The 19950-nt window shown below is 34.6% G+C and overlaps 2 protein-coding genes and 1 non-coding gene across 3 annotated transcripts; all 3 read left to right on the forward strand.

Annotated features, from left to right (window-relative positions):
• Positions 1 to 5061: 5061 nt before the first annotated feature.
• On the forward strand, positions 5062 to 8120 carry LOC117333683 (sedoheptulokinase-like). Its single transcript, XM_033893102.1, has 5 exons — positions 5062 to 5093; positions 6121 to 6754; positions 6850 to 7025; positions 7293 to 7493; positions 7702 to 8120. The coding sequence occupies exons 2-5, from the start codon at positions 6156 to 6158 to the stop codon at positions 8097 to 8099; spliced, it is 1374 nt and encodes a 457-aa protein (XP_033748993.1). The 5' UTR covers positions 5062 to 5093; positions 6121 to 6155; the 3' UTR covers positions 8100 to 8120.
• Positions 8121 to 9079: 959 nt separating this feature from the next.
• Trnac-gca lies at positions 9080 to 9151 on the forward strand. The gene has a single exon. It is a non-coding gene; the product is annotated as a tRNA-Cys (tRNA).
• Positions 9152 to 12525: 3374 nt separating this feature from the next.
• On the forward strand, positions 12526 to 19631 carry LOC117332908 (coiled-coil domain-containing protein 86-like). The gene is made up of 4 exons (XM_033891973.1): positions 12526 to 12713; positions 15399 to 15528; positions 16059 to 16133; positions 17870 to 19631. The coding sequence occupies exons 1-4, from the start codon at positions 12592 to 12594 to the stop codon at positions 17933 to 17935; spliced, it is 393 nt and encodes a 130-aa protein (XP_033747864.1). The 5' UTR covers positions 12526 to 12591; the 3' UTR covers positions 17936 to 19631.
• Positions 19632 to 19950: the final 319 nt, after the last annotated feature.

The following is a 19950-nucleotide window of genomic DNA, read 5'->3' on the forward strand; positions in this document are numbered from 1 at the left end:
ATCTTTTTTTTTTAATTTCAGGAAAAACAATACTGATTCCAAACTGGCTCGTTTATTTATTTCTCTTCATGACTCCAACAAATGAATTCAACTATTTTACGATGTGTTGTTCGCTTTTGTTTACAACATTAAAGAACAGTGAGCTGTACACACCGTGTGGGCGTAAACAATAGTACTTATAGTAAACAGGAATCCCATTCATGAAAAGAAAACGGTTCCACAGTTTTACAGTGTATGCTTTATTTAAAGTAAAACTCAGATGCCATAAGTTGTTAAAACAAAGACTTTCCATTGTGACAGACTTAACATTTCTGATATCTAAAAATGCTTGGATTAAATCAATGTCCAGCAAAGTTTCAAACGTTATGTAAGCAGATTAAATTATTTCCAAGACTGAATGTTTGCTTCCAGGTCCTTTTACTAGTCTTATTAAGTAGTAATACTTAATGTCTTAATATAGAAAAAATGGTACGGTTAAAGGGTTTCGTCAAAAGATAAAATACCCCAATCGAAATAATCAATAAGCAGCATTGATAAAAAAATGTATGCGATGCGACTGATATATCTTTGATTCTAAGGATAGAGCACAAGTTGCTTACCCGTTTCAAAATCAGTTTTGAAGATTTCCGCAATAGGCTTTCCAGTGCTTTTACTGACACTACAACCAGGACACACCGGTTTGTCGTTTGAGTAAGATTCTTCATGCAAAACTCCCTCATCCGTGTGTAAATACCACGACCTTCATAATCTTTACGGACACGTACTGATTTGATCAGAACAGTTTTACCACCATCGATCACAGCCGCAAACAAGAAGCCAACCTGGAACGAATGCACTTTTGGGAAAATGTGAAATGAAAAAACAAAATCCATAGTAGATAATACTTGGATTATAATAAAAGAAATAACATGTTTAGTGTCGGTTCGAAACAAAGCAAATGCTTTGCCTTAGTTTCTTCGCTACCAAATACCATTCTTCCCAAATGTATACCCAACTATCACATCCCAAACTTATCGACCTAACCGAGACAGTATATTTTTGATTACTAAGTATGTTGAAATATTTATAACCAAGCGTTATTTGTCTATTCCATTCTACTTCGCAATTTAAATGAAGATATCAATCAAAATTAAACAAAAAGGGACCTGTATATTTCTTGCTGTTAACGATGATATCTTCTTACAGATAGTGAAATATGTTTAAGATATAGCAATGCATGAGTTAGACTGACCATCAGACCCTGAGGTTTTTGTTTTTTGTCTTGTTTTGTTAAGAATTGTCATGCTAAATTCTAATACTAGATTATCGGCCCCTAGTTTGAAACTTGGGTCTAGAATCAGACATATCCTATGGAAATATGGTCCAAAATCGTATAGCTCAACTTTATTTATAATTTTAACATCCTAGAGACAGAGGGCCAGTCTATGCACGAGTCTACACCGCAAGAAACGTTCTACAGATATATGTTTACGGCTTCTTGATGTAAACAATGCTACAAGGAGAAAGCCAAATGGAGTCGCATGTGCGAGTGACGAATCCGCGCAGCGTTCTGCTTACGAACGATAACACATGCATTCAAATGACGATGACAAAGATTTTATTTTCATAAACATATAAGGTGTAAAGAATTATTTACATACAAAACTGCACAAGATATATGATATAAACATGTATACACTTTTTAAGCAAGAGACTATATTAAATAGTGTTGAGTCGTACACTTATTTATTTAATTAATTTCATAAGTGATTTCAATTTATCATCTATTACAAAATTTAGAAATGCATGGTATTAAACTTGAATGCACTTGGTCTATCATATAAGTATTTAGATATGTATGTTTATTGATATTTGTTGATCGCTACAATTAAATAGATAATGGAACTCGTCTCCTATTTCGTTCATGTTGCAGTGCTATAGATTATATTTTCTCTGGGGATGTTATTCCATCTTTTGTTCTCAATTGGTGAATTAATCTTACAAGTTCGAAATTTACAATAGGAATTAGCTAGCTTTGGAAGGAGGTCAAGTAGATATTTTTTTCTAGAACTACGTCATGCTTATCAATTGGTCCCTTTCGGATAATTGAAAACATCATTTTTCCAATTACAAATGAAATGTTTTTAGGGTATGAAAAATAGTATTTTGCAAGCATCATTATTATAATAGTAAATTCATGATTTTCAAAAACGTATAACAAATTAGATTCGTAAAAAATATTCTTATATAGTTTGCCCATTGTGTATTGCATAAGTGTTTTCTTAATTTGTTCCAGTAAAACGATGGAATCGTTAAACTATTGTTTTGTGTTTTAGGTACATGTATTTGCGGAATATGCTGCGGGCAATTTTGATTTCCGGTATTAAGGAAATCGTTAGTTTTGTTATATACTTTTACAAAATGTTTCTCCAGAGATTTTCACCTTGATAATTGCCCTGAATCGTACTGGTGTAGTCAAAACTGTGCGATTCTATCTCTCAACTTTTATTCCAAAAATACATACCAGCCATAAGATAGAGAAAAACAACGCTTACCATTATCTCATCAACAAATCCTGCGAAACCTTTGAAGGTTTCCAAAAGATGATGGTACTGACTAGGTAGGCATTCCTTACCACCCGACAGGTGTTCGCGTATACGTATGACGTCATCGTAATCTGCAGCATTTGTCCTTCTGATCTGTACACTCGCCATTTGTAAAATCAAATACAGAAGCCCCATTTGTGATTTTTATACGATCGTGACCTTTATAAGTAAATCATTTATTATTGTTTATAGGTTTAATACGCAGGATAATTATTTTTGAATATGTAAATATCAAGATTTGCAAGACGTATGTAAGTGTTAAAGCCATCTGTAGGTCGGTTGACAATGAATTTACATATTGAGATCAAAAATGAAAACAAACGCAAATATGAAACATAATATCTGTCATTAGTCGTAGAAACAAAGGCTGATTAGAAATATGATAATCATTAAAGATGTGATAATTATAAACAAATGTCTGACTAATTAACTTTCCTCAAATAAACAAAAAAAAGTTCTGAGTCTTGGTAAAAAGTTACTGAACAGGTACAACATTGTCCCAAAAAGAAAAGGGTCAACTGTCATTTCGTTATTTGATAATCTGATATCCAAGCTGGTTTCTTTGTTGCACCATCAGACGTCGGACTCGGCAACTATACTGTCTGTGACGTAGAGATCAAGATAGGAGGCACAATGGTCGGAGTTGTGTTAGTTTTGCAGCAGAGTAAACCTCTAGATGACGTCATCTGGGTACGTATCAGATGTCAGATGACGGGGAAGGATGGTCAGCATTAAATGATTAATGCGATGAACGTGGTACGGTTTTAGTAGTCAATGGAGAGGTTGATGGAGGATGTGTGTCCTTCTGGGATGGCTTCCTCACCGACGACAACGTGGAATTCAGTGGTAGGAAACGTCGTACGGAGGGAAGACCCGTTGTGATTGTCAATTATAATTTACTTACTCTAGGGCGTCATTTCCTGGATTTTTTGTTAGCACACATAATTTTTATCCAAATTCTGTGTCCCATAAATTAGACTGTTCAGCTTGCTTTTGAAAGTGCATAGAAACACTAAGTGTATGTAGTTGTAAATAACACAATAGTGTAGAATGAGATCTAGGGAATCATTATAATGTCTAATCTGTATTGGAAATGCAAACTAATTATTCACATTAAATGTATTTTTGTGTCTGGAGTGCCTTATCATGTCTCAAACAAAATGTGTCCTCGCATTTTAGTGTTACCATACAAACCTGAATAGAGTATTTAAAACAAATATTCATATTATATCATATTATATTTATTGTTATGCTTATTGCGCTGAACATTTGTATTATGTATCTAGTTACATCTGTTTAAGTGAACATGTGTTTGTATTGGAATTGTGCTTTTGTGTGACAGATGTTATTGTGTATCAGGGCTCCATATCGGAAACACGGGTGCTCTGCAGTAATCAGTTTGTGTGTCTGCCGTGTGCCTGTCTGTCAACATGTTTTGTTCCCGGCTTATATTGGTATTCATTGTCTAATTTAAATGGAATATGGTCAAGATATTTAGTTCATAAAAATACACAATGTATCACGGGAGTATGATTAATTTACTAACTTTATAACAATACTTTATTACATATCAGTTTATTCTGATACTTGAAAGACCAGTTCATTTCAATATTGCCCTCAATTGCTCCATTAACAGTAGAAGCTGGCAGACTGATTAAGTGGAACTTGAACAAATAGAACATTCCCTACTGTCAATACCATATAATACAGGTGATATGATTTTAATAATTTGTTACGAATATTACAAGGCCAAATATTATTTAGTTTTTAGATCATGCTCATTAATTAACAACCTCAACATTTTTTAGGATTGTGTGTAATTCATTTATCAATGAATATTTTGTTTATAAAAATGAAAAATACATTTAAAAAAATTTCATCCATGTGCATTGTATGTGTTTCTCCTATATAACACAATTGTGCCTTAACACAATAATAACTCAACAATCATATAAATTGCAAGGCGGGACCACGCTCGGACTGAAAAAAAAAAAATTATCCAAATTTCGAAAAATTTATACGTGTTGACCGTATAACGTGGTCACTCTGAATGACCATACCGGCTACAGCACGTGCAAATACGGACTACAGCCGCGCCACCTGGCGGCACGCATTAGCCATAGGAGAAAATAATTTCATTCTGATTCGTCCCTCAAACGATTGAAATAATATTTTCTGTATACATCTTAAGATAATTGGTCATATACAGGCGATAGTATTGCACAACTAACTCTGTCTAACATGTTATACGTTTTGTCATAAAATATCTCGTGGATTATAATAGAACGAAAAACGTATATCCAAACTATGTAAGCAAATACATTAAATACATGTACATTATTTTTTATCATTATCATCTTACAATCGGTTCATTGTAATATTCAATTTATTAAGCTCATTTATCAAATTTAATATGAATAAGATAAATATATCAAATGACGTACTGGCTTCCTTAATAGTTTTTAATGCGCGAGTTATCGTTCCTTCTGAAGTGTGAGGAGTTCGATGGTAAGCCCTCGTTTCGTCGATATGACACTGTCATCGTTGTATAGCGCATGGAGCCTTAGTTAAAGCACTTGCTCAACAACTTATTATATAATTCAAGTTACACTTGTCTGTCTGACTTGATATATCATAACGCAGTACTTATGTATTGACTTTCCGCCTTCTAAGCAGGCTTGGGTAGGCCTAGCTATTTATAGACGGCACGTAGTTGTTAAAGAGTCTGTACTCGCGTTTTTTTAAATATTTATTTTACTATCAAGATCTAGAAAATGTATATGGATGATTATGATTCACATTACCTTTCGTTTCTCTATAATATGCAACTCAATTGATTACTATTGATCTGAACAAGTGGTCCAATGGTCCTGCACCTGGATTTTAACATGATGTTCGCACATGTGCATGTACATTTTACATTTGTAAACTTCAAAGTAAGTAAAGGTGAAATTTATTTGATTTTTGTTAATTTAACTATTTTTAAAGGTCATTTCTGTTTCCAAACTTTTAAATACAAAATGCCACATAGCTCATCGCTAAATTTACATATATTTTACCCCTTATAAATATACATCTTCATTTTATTGGCTTCATATCGGGAAGCTACCACACAGATATCATTATTTTATGCTAATAGCTCAACCAGAATAACTCGTTTGAGCAAAGTTTACTCATTTGACCTTAACTACAGGGGTCGAGGTAATTTTTTTCGCAAAAAATAGTCTGTCATTGTCCTGTGAAACTTTGAATCAAACAAAGTCGTATGAGAGTTTTAGCAATGTTTCCAGTTGTGACCTTGTATGGCTCAAGGTAATTTAATTCTTTTCGCGCCTTTGTTTGCCGGGCTTCATCCCAATACGATGCATATTGATCACGTGACTTTGAATATAATAAATCAAGGTCATAATAATTATCTTCGCAAAATGGGTTTGGTTCTATGCTAGGAATGTACACCAATGGATCTTGAAAAGAAGTTGGTCGGGCCAGCTGAGCTAAAAACCATTTCTATACACTATTAAATGTTTACTTTCAGGTATTAATCAGATGGACTTTTAACGAGAAACAAAGATGGCAAGTGATGAAGGCCAATATGTTCTTGGGATTGATCTCGGCACGTCTTCAGTTAAGGTCAGTTTGCTTCGCCAGGCGTGTGGATCTGTGATATCGACAGTATCCAAAGCTACTAATGCTGATGTGCCCAGCGATGTAGAAACGGGATCTGAACAGATGCCGTCAAAGATTTTCACTACACTCCAAGAGTGTCTGTCCGAACTTCCGGTGGACAGACGTCGTCAGGTCACGTGTATTGGGGTTACAGGTCAAATGCATGGCGTCGTCTTGTGGACCAAACTAAAGAATGAAGGTTGGTGCGTACCACCCACGAGTCATTTATACACATGGCAGGACCAGAGGTGTACGACTGAGTTCCTCAGGTCATTACCCCAACCTAATTCACACCTCCCGCTCTCTACCGGTCATGGATGCGCTACATTGTGTTGGCTACAAGAGCACAGACCGGAAATGATTGCGGGCTACACGTGTTCCGGGACAATCATGGACCTATTGGTGGCGCTGCTGTGCGGTCTAGTTACGCCTGTCACTACGGTACAATTGGCGGCCAGCTTCGGGTTCTACAATACAAAGACGATGTCATGGAACAATGAGCTGTAAGTTAATTTAAAACGATTTAGTATAAGAAAAAAAGGAAAGAAGAAAATCATTTCACATTACAATATTACTAAACTTTTTTGCCTTTTTACAGTCTTCAGAAAGTCGGGTTTCCTTTACAAATATTACCGAATGTGGCGGAACCAGGTCACATGGCAGGCAATCTGCAATATGATTGGATGGGTATCCGTAAAGACACGCCCATTCTAGCAGCGCTGGGAGATGTGCAATGTGCGGTCTTCTCAGTAGTGTCAAGTGCATCAGACGCTGGTCAGTATGTCGAAGTAGATATTTCTTATGAGATTTAATGACAGGAAACTTAGAAATAAAAAAGAAAATCTCGTTACGTCATTGTCCATATTATGATGTCACAATCGATTTCAGACTAGCGCAACAAATGAAGAACGCCCCAGGTAGTCAGTTGCCTTGTCACTGGAACATTCCCACCGCATGGTCTATATAAGTATTTGAATTTGCTCAAAGCTGTTATGTATAACTTAGACAAATACTCTTCATTCTCGGTCTGTTATATTTTAGTCTTGAATATGAGCACCTCAAGTCAAATGATGTTTCCGGTGAGACCAGACGGCGGAGTACCCGACAAACCAAATGTGACGTCATCTATCCAATACTTTCCGTACTTTGACGGTACCTACCTGGCTATGGCTGCCAGTCTTAATGGTGGGAATGTCCTTTCAAACATGGTTTCTATGTTACAGCAGTGGTTTAAGACATTCGGTAAGTAGATATGAATATATATCAATAATCGCAAGAAGAATGACGCTGAATATTGTTTTTAAAATAAATCTTTTCTATAAATATTACTACTTACCTAGTGGATGTCAACGCATTATAAATTTGTTCCTTCCTTTATAAAATTAGGCATAGAATGAATCGAAATTATTGCTATTCTGAGTTTGTTCATTCATGGATTTTTATTTTTCAGGATTCCATGTTGATGAAGACAACATTTGGAGCAAGTTGCTGGAGTTGAGTTCAGACGCTTCTCCGGGACCAGTAATTATGCCGACACTGTATGGAGAGCGACATCTTCCGGAACGACATGCATCTGTTTCCGGTCTGACGCAAAATAACCTTGACCTTGGATCAATATTCAGGTCATTATGCAAGGGCCTTATTGCCAATTTGTGTGACATGATGCCGACTTCTGTTATGAAGAAGCACGGCATCACTACAATCAAAGCATCAGGGTCCGTGATCGATAGAAATCCAATCATCCGTGAGGAAGTGACAAAGCATTATGGGAGCTTCAAAGTAGAGTCGGGCAACAGTTGTGACTCGGCTACGGGAGCTGCTATGTTCTGTGCGAAGCAATTACAATAATATAAAAACGATTCTAACTTTTGTGGTGTTTTTCCTGTGTTAAATTTTTCATTTATTAGTCATAAACATTAACAAAATATTCAATACAAAAATATCTTTACCAATAATATTAATTGGAATATAGTATTTCTCGCCTTCGTTAAGGCTGAAGTATTCCATTTTGTTGAACCGCCTTGTTGTGTTTTGCCATTTAAATCAAATAAACCAAGCGATAGCATAATACGGGTAAATAAAGTCAAATAAATGGTAATCACATGTAAAATGTTCCAACAATTCTTTGTATATCCATTGCCATGTTGAGGATAACACAACCTGACTTATTTGAGGACAACGACAGAACGAGAAACAAGGAGGACGGGCACCAATTAAAACCAAGTTGACAGACGTGTAATGGAGAACAGTCGTGACAACAGTCTGAACTCTGACCATCGTTAACTGTCCAATTGTGTGTTGGCTCGTGAACAGACATCGTCATTTTAGCCGGAGTCGCCAAGTAGTAGCTGGTAGCTACCTCAAGAGCAAAATACAGCAGAGTCACTTCATGCTATCCGTAGCCATTGGAGTAAAGTATCTTACTCAAAGGCGTCATTCAAAACCTCCATTGAATGTCTACATTATTGCTATATCATCTAAGTGAAACGAAGGGAAGTAACTCTGCTAGATCAGCAGACCAGCCTTGTGCGAAACACAAACTTACTAGATAAGAATAAAATCTAAGAAGCCGACAAAGATGAGATAAGAGGCCTGCTATCTTCTGCAGTGACCAGTAAGACAATGATGTTGTCCGAGAAAATTAAGTAATATAAATTTATAAAAAGGTCTTTTCCAAGAATCGAGCCTTGAAGAACACCAGAGACAAAAGATAAGTCCGAGGACATCTAGTCAGTAACTCATTCTTGAGCTCCTGTGAACAGATAAGCAATCGATACTACTGTGTATGGTATAGTAGTCAGATGTCGTTGAGACATCATGTGTGTAGCGGGGATATAGCTCAGTGGTAGAGCATTCGACTGCAGATCGAGAGGTCCCTGGTTCGAACCCGGGTGTCCCCTAACTTTTTGACTTTTTAAATTGGATAATCCATCCACCTTGATCCATCCAATTTCATAATTTAAAGATAATCCAGTTACCGTTGTTTTGTCCTCGGTAGATAATCCAGTTACCGTTATCCTCAGTAGACAATACAGTTACCATTGTTCTCAGTAGATAATACAGACACCATTGTTGTCAGTAGATAATACAGTCATTTTTATTCTCAGTAGATAATCCAGTCACCTTTGTTCTCAGTAAATAATCCAGTAACCTTTGTTCTCAGTAAATACTCCAGTCACATTTATGCTCTGTAGATAATCCAGTCACCATTGTTTTCAGTAGATAATACAGTCACCGTTGTTTTCAGTAGATACAAGTGTAATCCAGTCACCATTATTCCCAGTAGATAATCCAGTCACCATTATTCTCAGTAGATAATCCAGCCATCTTTGTTCTCAGTAAATAATACAGTCACCGTTATTCTCAGTATATAATACAGTCACCATTATTCTCAGTAGATAATCTAGTCACCTTTATTCTCAGTAAATAATACAGTCACCATTATTCTCAGTATATAATACAGTCACCATTATTCTCAGTAGATAATCTAGTCACCTTTATTCTCAGTAGATAATCCAGTCACCTTTATTCTTAGTAGATAATCAAGTCACCTTTATTCTCAGTAGATAATCCAGTCACCTTTATTCTTAGTAGATAATCAAGTCACCTTTATTCTCAGTAGATAATCCAGTCACCTTTTTTCTCAGTAGATAATCCAGTCACCTTTATTCTCAGTAGATAATCCAGTCACCTTTATTCTTAGTAGATAATCAAGTCACCTTTTTTCTCAGTAGATAATCCAGTCACCTTTATTCTCAGTAGATAATCCAGTCACCTTTATTCTTAGTAGATAATCAAGTCACCTTTTTTCTCAGTAGATAATCCAGTCACCATTATTCTCAGTAGATAATCCAGTCACCTTTTTTCTCAGTAGATAATCCAGTCACCTTTATTCTCAGTAGATAATCCAGTCACCTTTATTCTTAGTAGATAATCAAGTCACCTTTATTCTCAGTAGATAATCCAGTCACCTTTATTCTTAGTAGATAATCAAGTCACCTTTTTTCTCAGTAGATAATCCAGTCACCATTATTCTCAGTAGATAATCCAGTCACCTTTATTCTCAGTAGATAATCTAGTCACCTTTTTTCTCAGTAGATAATCCAGTCACCATTATTCTCAGTAGATAATCCAGTCACCTTTATTCTCAGTAGATAATCTAGTCACCTTTTTTCTCAGTAGATAATCCAGTCACCATTATTCTTAGTAGATAATCCAGTCACCTTTATTCTCAGTAGATAATCAAGTCACCTACTCTCTATAAATAATCCAGCCAAATTTGGTATAATTACCCACGTTCGTCTCTATTCTCTTTCTCATTTCATTTCATTTCATTTATTTTAATCTCAACACCGTTACAAACATGCAATGGTTTACAGACATATATAATATAATAGACAATAAGATCAACGATACACGTTATCCAATGCGCAAGCGAGAATATACAGAGGGATTACAGTATTCAAAATTTGTTAATGAAATTTGAACATTCAAATATATAATGGTACTCGTCTCCAACTATATCTCTTTTATCACATATCGGGAAGATACGTACATCTCTTGGTATACGTCTCCGAATTCCAGTTTCTACAGGTCAATAATTATTTCTAGTTCATAAACAATTTCATTCATTTTGACTTCATACATGGCTCTGGTACTTTTGAATGCTTGCCATATTCACGCTTCGAGCTCCCTCCGAGTGCGTCGCCGCGCCACCTAATACAAGGGGACGCTATAGTCCTGCACCCTCCAAGTCCGTTAACCTTCTCCACGGTGGTTTAGCTTTCAAGACATTTCCAGATTTCTCAGTAGATAATCCAGCCACCTCCACAGTGATCTGACATCTATTCCCAAACCACCATCCATATTTCCTATTGATCGTAGGTTTGAAATTAATTGATTTAATACACTATATACACTTAAACTAAGGCCAATGTTCAGGTGCCTGTGACTATGAAATATCAAAATACATATTGACTGTAAACATTTATCTGGTCCCTATGATAATGATAAGTCAGAATATACCTATGACTAGGATTGAATAAGCAAAATACGCATAGATTACAGCAAATCGTCAGGTCCCTGTGTCTATGATTGGTCTACATACACCTAGACTGAAGCCAATGCTTAGGTCCCTGTGACTGGGAAAGGTCAAAATACACCTAGACTATACCATAGAAAATCAAGTGTCTTACCTTATTTACATGATAACACTCCCAATATACTTATCACGTTGGCAATATAGCTTGCGTTAGGGTACCTCAGTGGCTGAACATTCGACTGCAGACCGAGGGCTCCGTGGTTCGAATCCGGGTCTTCCCTATTTTTTTTATTTTTTTTATTATTATTTTTTTTTTTAACTTTTTTTCTTCATTTTTGTTCGACGTTTATTTGATATTCGCACCTAGAGGGATTATTTGATGAAAATGTATAAATGGGTTTGATAAATGAGTACACCGCTACTGTTTGTTTATAATTTGTAGATATTAATTAGATCTGTCCACAGCTACGTTGTAGTATAATTAGGCGTGATACAGATACCGATCACAATCATTATCTTAGATTTAAAAAAGAATAAAAATAGAAATAAAAAGGAAAGAACCCGTTGACCCTTTACATATATAATTTCCACCACTGCACCAAGCCAATTACTTATTTTAGTTGACACTTACATAATGTACTTTCAGATAGTCCTTGTGAATTAACAAACATTAAAATTATATAAGTAATTTGGCATTGTATAAGTCCGAATTCGGAGTCAAAAATCAAAATTGCTACAGTTACACTGTTTAATATATACAATATTCCGCCTTAATTGTTGGATATTATTTTCGTTATATAAAAACTGAAATTCCTGTAACTTAAAAAGGACAGCAATCTGTTTATCGAAGTGATCAATCTAGAAAAGGAATTAGAAAAAATTATGAAATTTTCATGAATCAAAAGAAACTCATAACAAATATATAAGAATAAAAGTTTTTTTTTTGTTCTTGTGAAAACAAGTCTTTACAGATTTTTGACACATTGTTATATTTTGAAGTTTTACCATGGTTTGTTCCATATAAAGAAAACGCACAAGAATAAAGTGCAACCCCGCAGGCGTACAAAGTAAAATTTGTAAATTTGTGATGTTACCTCACTTTTAAATATTTCGGAAATACTTTTCCCGAAAGTGGTTTTTATTTTAGAAATGTCTGCTAAGACTGTCGGAACACCTTGTAAGTTATGCATAGGAGATATGGTGAAAGCCCAAGACTATCCGATGGTTGTTTAGACTAGACCAACACGTGCTTCCGGTTTCAAAATTGGACAGAAGTTATCTCTTTAAAAATTATATACTATGGACAAGAAGGGATTAGAGACTGTTTGTCAACGAAAAAAAGAAGTGAAAGAACAACTAAACAATATACCGAAAGGAAAAGCTAAATCAGGGAGACCATGGAAATCGAATAGAACAGCTAGGTAAATAGTCATCATGCACCGTCGGATCATAGTAGCCCGAGTTTCTTGGCCCTGTCACCATGTCTACACCAGACATGGTGACAGGGCCAGGGAAAACTCGGACTAGATCATAGGTGCTTAGCACGTTTAAGTCCGAGACGATTATAGACTAATATATAGAGATCTTGGACTTTTAAACGTGCTAAGGACCTATGGTCGGATCACATTCACAGACACAGGGGCATAGCCGTTAATTATCTAGCCTTATATTAAAAAATAGCCAGAAATACCTGTATATAGACAACATAGGTATTTCTGGCTATTTTTAATGTAAGACTAGACATGCCCCTGTGGTCGATCACGGGCTAAAATCACTGGTTTCTGGATTTTAAGTAACATGTATTAACCATTTGTTTCAATCACAGGGGCATTTCTAGTTTTATATTAAAAAAAATAGTCAGAAATACGTAGAACCTATATGTATATATAGATATTTCTGACTATTAAAAGAAATATATATATGGGTATTTCTGACTATTTTTTAATATAAAACTAGACATGCCCTGTGATTCAATAGCATCATTAATAACTACAACACTACATTTTTGTATAAACTAAGTATTCACATGTACAATGTATATTGAAACCTGGTTAAAATAGGGGTTATCAATGTGTAAAAAAGAGCATATTGATAACCCCGATTTTCAGAGAGTTTCAGAATTTACATACTGTATGACTAGGCCTACTCAATTTACAGTGGTGTTGTTGTTAACTGATGTTATGTATTACATTATGTCTTATACATCATGTATGTTACACTTACTTAAAAAATCCGAAACTGCATGAGCCCCTGTGGCTTAAATCTATAGTTAGGATCATAGGTCAATGGATTATGTACATGACCGTAGTATATATAAAAGATTTGTTCGAAATGGAACCAGTATATATAGAGAATACATGGTCAGTGTCTTGAAATATAAGCTGTATTTTGGCGAGGGTAAAGAACTGAGCCAAAAATACAGCTTATATTTTAAGACACTGACCATGTATTCTATTTATCCTGCATGCAACAATAAAAAAAATAATCATCAAAAATAATCATTTTGAAGTGAAACAGTGTCAAAAATGACAGATAAATATGTTCGCCTTTGCTTTAAATATTTTTTCACTTTGAAGTAGGTCAGTCGAATTGACGCACGTGCTAAGATTCCAAAATACAGCTGTTTTCCGTCACTGCCGTATACAGCAAAAATATATACGGTGGGTGTATTCCGACAATGCAGTGGCTGCGCAGTTGCAGGATAAATGTATGTGTATGTACTGGTTCCATTTCGCACAAATCTATTAAAGTTGCCAATAGATCTTTTTCTGCCATACCAATAACATCTGTATGTTAAATACCATCAAGAATTTATAAGGCAACCTGTATCACTGGTGTTAAGTTGTGTTGTAAACTCTCTTGATAATTAACTATACTGTATAAATGAACCAGGGATAGAATAGACTAACAAGAGTGGGTCAAATTTTGGGTTGAGTATACATGTACTTTATAAATGGAATAGTACCTTCTAGATAAAATGGGGTTCATCCGTATAATTTGAATGTGATCTTTTTCATTTCTTATGACTTTAAAGACTTTAAGGATATATAGCTTTAACACAAGATCTTTCCAGGGCTTTTTCTCACTGGTTTGGGAAAGGGCCTTTTTGTCTCATTTTGGGAAGAAAATTGGTGAATTGGGAAATATTTTTTCAGCTGCAAATTTTGGGAAAAATTTGGCTTTAAAATGAAATAATTTGAATTGGGAATGGGGCCCATTAACGGCCCCAAAAAGCCCTGCTTTCATTCGACTGATGGATCCTGGAGCATGTGTCTCTGGCTCAGGAGCCCGAGGGATATCTAGAGCTAAAGATTATCATGTCTGACACCTGATTTTGTGGTTCTAGTCTAGGTGCTTTCCTTGTTATTCCACATTTGACACCCAAATATTGAAGTTGATACATGTATATAAAGTCTTGTGTTTGTTTTCATGGTTAGAGTCACTTTGTTGAAGAAGGGACAAACATTCTTCCTGTCCTATTATTACACTACTAATTAAAATGGATCATAAATTTTGGTCGGCGCCTATGGAGATTTTTTTGATCTTTTCACCATATGTAGATTCATGCTAAAAAGGTTGATTTACCAGTTTTGAAATTTACGCAAATTAACTCTGTAGAAGTATTTATATATACAAATGTATATAGAAAGTTTTTAAGAAGTATAAAATATAGACTGTGATTACAACTATACTAATTCAGGTTGACAAGATTGTATACATTTCAAATTTTTTGAAAATTATCCATGTTATTCTTATTAAATGTATCACTACACTTACTTCATGTATGTCAATGTGACACATTTGGTATCAAAATAACAGTAAATTTATACGCTGTAAACTGATTTTCAAATTAACGTCAACCTGTGAAAATTATTAACCATTCTGTTAAGAGTAATCCCTTTACTCAACTTATTGTTATACAAGGAGGTCAACTACGACTATCAGAAGTAATAATGATTAATCATTTATGGGGTTTTAGTTCATTTTAGTACCTCTATAGATTGTGAAAATAAAAGAAATTGATGTTGTAGAAAAATGTTGACTCCAACATTTATTTAGATATCAAACAATTTTTGAATTTTTACTGATTTTATTTTGTTTGACAGGTACTCAGAAATTAAGAAAGTTAAGTCACTGAAGTCATCATGGGATAAAAAAATGAAGAAAAAAGCAGAAGAAAAATCTATTAAAGATTTTGAAAAACAGCTGAAAGGCGAACGGTCAGCAAAATTAGAAGTGAGTATCTGACAAAGCCTTTTCTCACTTATTTGAGATGGGGCCTTTTGTCTCATTTTGGGAAGAAAACCTCAGAATTGTGAAGAAGATTTTCTGGGGTCAATTTCAAGGCATTTCAAGGGACATTGTTGATAAGGTGAAAAAAAAGTTTCTTAACACCTTAGTTACTTGTTTCAAGTATGTGAGAAAAATAAACGAACATGGACCTGTACCATGGACAAGGATATCTCAACCCTAGTGTAAGAGTTTGGCTCTTTCACTTTGGTTGAGATATTCCCTGTCCATGGAACAGGCCCATGTACGATTCTATTAATCTCATTCATTCCTATTGCTGTTTTTTAAAAGTGCTAGCAGTTGTTATTTCGTTATCCTGTATGAAGTCTACCCATACTGGAGTCAAATTTGCCTTGTTGGCACACTGGGCTTATAACAGGATAAATATGGTACAATTTATATTGACAGCTGTTAGATACAGTCATTTACTACTGTAATATAATTTATCTAATTATTCTTGTTAATTTCTGTTCTAGTTACTGAGAAAGAGACAAGAGGAACATAAACAGAGAAAGTTGGAGAATGAAAGAAAATCAGAAGTTGTCCAAACAGTGAGTAACTCCATGACAACATTTAAATGTCAGATATAAGCTGTTAATTTATCACTTTTGTGATGAAGTGTCTCTCAAAAAACTTCAATGCCAGCTGTGAAGAAAAAAAGCAAAAATGTAGTTGTATGAAATACAATAAATGAAATAAAACATGGATCAAAATGAAGGTTTAGATAGGACATAAATATGATTTAGTGTCTTTGTGATATTAAATGTCTGTGATACTCAGTGTCTTGTGATGCTCAGTGTCTTGTCATAATAGGTTATGATACTCAGTGTCTTAAATTGTCATGATAAGTGTCTGATGATACTCAAGTGTCTTGTCATTATACAGTACCTTGTGATACTAAATGTCTTGTCATAATAAGTGTTTTTGTGATACTTAGTGTCTTTTCATGATAAGTGTCTTATGATACTCAGTGTCTTGTCATAATAAGTGTCTTATGATACTCAGTGTCTTGTCATAATAAGTGTCTTATGATACTCAGTGTCTTGTCATTATACATACCTTATGATACTAAATGTCTTGTCATACTCAGTGTCTTGTCATAATAAGTGTCTTATGATACACAAGTGTCTTGTCATAATAAATTTATTGTGATGCTCATTACTCTGTGTCTTGTCATAATAAGTGTCTTATTATACTCTGACAGTGGCTTGTGTAATGTATTGGTATAATCCAATCCAGACACTTGTTGTCGTACTCGGTATTAATCCGGTATTTAGTATCACCCGACATATTGTGTAACTTGTGTATTACATCATTGATTATGTTGTGTGAATAAAACCATGTGCTTTTGAGATGCCATCTTGACTAGACGTTCGTTTGTGTGCTGCGGCCTAAACTTGTCTAATAGAGTATTTCTGCGGGAATACATATATGTTGTGTTGTTCTCAGAAACATAATATCTTGTCATAATAAGTGTCTTGTGATTCTCAGTGTCTTGTCATAATAAGTGTCTTATGATACTTGATGTCATGATATGGTACTCAGTGTGTTGTCATATTAAGTGTCTTTGTGATACCCAGTTAAATGTCTTTGTGATAATCAGTGTGTTGTCATAATAAGTGTCTTTGTGATACTTGATGTCTTATGATAATCAATATCCTTCTGTGAGAATCTTAGTCTTTTCCATATACTTAGTGTCTTTTTGTCATACTCTAGGTTTTCTTGTGATACAAGTACTTAGTCTTCTGCTCCTTTGATTCATTATTTGAATTGTTAATTTGATGTTTTTTCAAACCAGGATTATTCCATATGAGTGGTCTTAATTGCTGTATGTTGAAAATCCAATTGATGTAGTTTTCATATTTTACGTTTGTTACATGTAGTTTTTAAAATGCAATCATCTCAAGTGTCAAATTTTCCCATATCTTAAAACTAAAAAAAAACCTAAAAAGTTTGTAACATTAGATTTTTTTTATATTGTTAATGCATCTCAGCATCCCAGTATCTCAGCATCCCTGCATCTCAGCATCCGAGCATCTCATTTGTCTTGTAAATAAAAAGAAAAAGAAAATGAAAGAGTTGTTGATTTGATTCTTGACCGCAGAGTTTCCTTTTGCCCAGACACAGACATGTACATTCTGACAAATAGATGGCTGCTGTAAAGCCTAAATCAAGCATCTATCTATCAGAAGTCTGGTGTTGGGGCCTGAGGAAACTCAGACTAATTTATTGCATGTTCCACATTGAAGTGAGAAAAAATACATGATATTGTTTTATTTCATTACAGATTAAAAATACAGCAAAAATCAAGAGGATGAAGAAGAAACAATTACGACTGTTAGCTAAAAGATGATCTGAATAAATTAGAAATTTATATATATACCTGGTAGTTCGATTTGAAAAGTTTTTGACAGGGATCATTTCAATGTTGATGTGGAGTCTCATTGATTTGCAAACTTTTCTGCATCCAAACAATTTGTGTTGCAAAAAGGAATATTATCATCAATAAGAGAAAATCTCAACAAACCAATCTCTGAAGGCGAAGGATCCATGAAATCACTACTGGTACTCAAATCGACAGTGACATTGGCTCTTTTCCCAGTAAATATTTCAAAAAAAAATTGTATTAATGTAACCCACTTAAGGGTAGATGATATCTTATTGCTACAGGTGTTTCCAAATCCAAATCCAAAGAGCTTCAAAAAACAAGCTCATCAGATATGTGGATACACCCATTTAATAAAGAGAGGTAAGTTGGGTATATATCACTCTAATTAACACTTGGCTGTGAGTCTGTCAGTCCTACCGTGATATCAGATTAGCTTGTGTACGAGATATCTTGTGAACCCCTCAGGCCCTGAACAGATTTAACTGATATCCACACCATAAAATCACACCAAGGTCTACACCTGATAAGATTTTAGTGGTTGTGACGTCTGTCTAAGTTAAAAAGTCAGAGGTCAGACTTGATGACCTTTGAATTCAAAACATTTGTGTTCAAGACATCTCATGAACTGCTGTACAGACTTAGTTCATATTTCAGCAGAATACTACAGTATGGAATTCTACACCTGATTTTTGTGTTATTGATAAAAAGTGAAGGTCAAAAACTGTACTAGACCGTTTGTGAAATATAAAAAGCTTGTGTACAAGATATCTCGAAAGGTCAAAGGTCACACTGATAAATTCATCCGATGTTGATTCAACGAGTATGTTTATAATTGTTTGTGAGAGCTAGGATGTATGATGACTGTATGTATGTGAAAATGCTATTGTAAAAATACTGGAACAGATTTGTAAACATGCATATTTCGGTGTCATTTTTTTTGTATAGCCTGCAACAAAGTCATAAGGCTATTCTGTTTTTTTGTTGTTTTTTTCAACCATTATTGCCATAGTGTTGTCGTCAACATTTCAACTTTAACCAAACTTGGCCTTTTGTTTGATTACATAACAGACATCTCAACACAACTGTTATTTACCAAATATCAAAATTTATGGTCCAGTGACTCTGGAAATAAGGGATGCAGGAAATCTTACTTTAAAGTTTTGTGTTTAGCTCAGTTTCTCAAAACGTATCGGTTTTTTCAATCATAACCTGGAAAATAGTTGCAATGTAGACATATCAATAAAAACCTTTGATTTTGAGAAATTGATACATGTATATCGGTAAATCTTTTATAGCTTTTTGAGAATTAGGGATTTAGCAGAATTTGATAGTTGCAATGCATCAATATTGATACATCTATTAGGTAGGCAGGGGTTTTGGTTGTTTTTGGGAAAAAAAATTATTTCATGTCCTTATTTAATTCTTTTTGCACTGAAAGCATTCCACTAAGTTAATACTGAGCTATTTATAGTTTCTGTACATTATTTTCTATAGTAAGTATTTTGGGTATACCAATTCATCATTGTGCTAGTATCTGTATGTTCAGTAATGTGCTAAAATTTGAGTGCACCAAAATATATCTGTTTACCAATATTTTGTCCATTGTTTTAGTATGTATGTTCAGTATGAGTTCAAAATAAATTTAAGTAAAATCTAAAAAGAAAATACAGTTGACTTTTTACCTCAATAGCAGGATGAGCTCTTTATACCTCAATATCTGGATAATCCAGATATATGATTATGGCGGACTTTGTACCTCAATATGTATGTGAGCCCCCATGCAGATAAATGATTGTCATGGTTGACTTGACTCAGCTGACCACAGGTCCAGGTCGCTGGGTTAAAGGTCAAGGTGAAGGTCAAATTTTCCATCTGTTCGATGATTAATATTTTATGAAATAATGAAGCAAACTTGGTCAGAATTGAACTAAAGGTCAACTTACCAAAGGTCAAGATAACTGAGTGAAAGGTTATGGTCA

The sequence above is a fragment of the Pecten maximus genome, chromosome 8, assembly GCF_902652985.1.
Source record: "Pecten maximus chromosome 8, xPecMax1.1, whole genome shotgun sequence".
In the NCBI taxonomy this organism is placed as follows: Eukaryota; Metazoa; Mollusca; class Bivalvia; order Pectinida; family Pectinidae; genus Pecten; species Pecten maximus.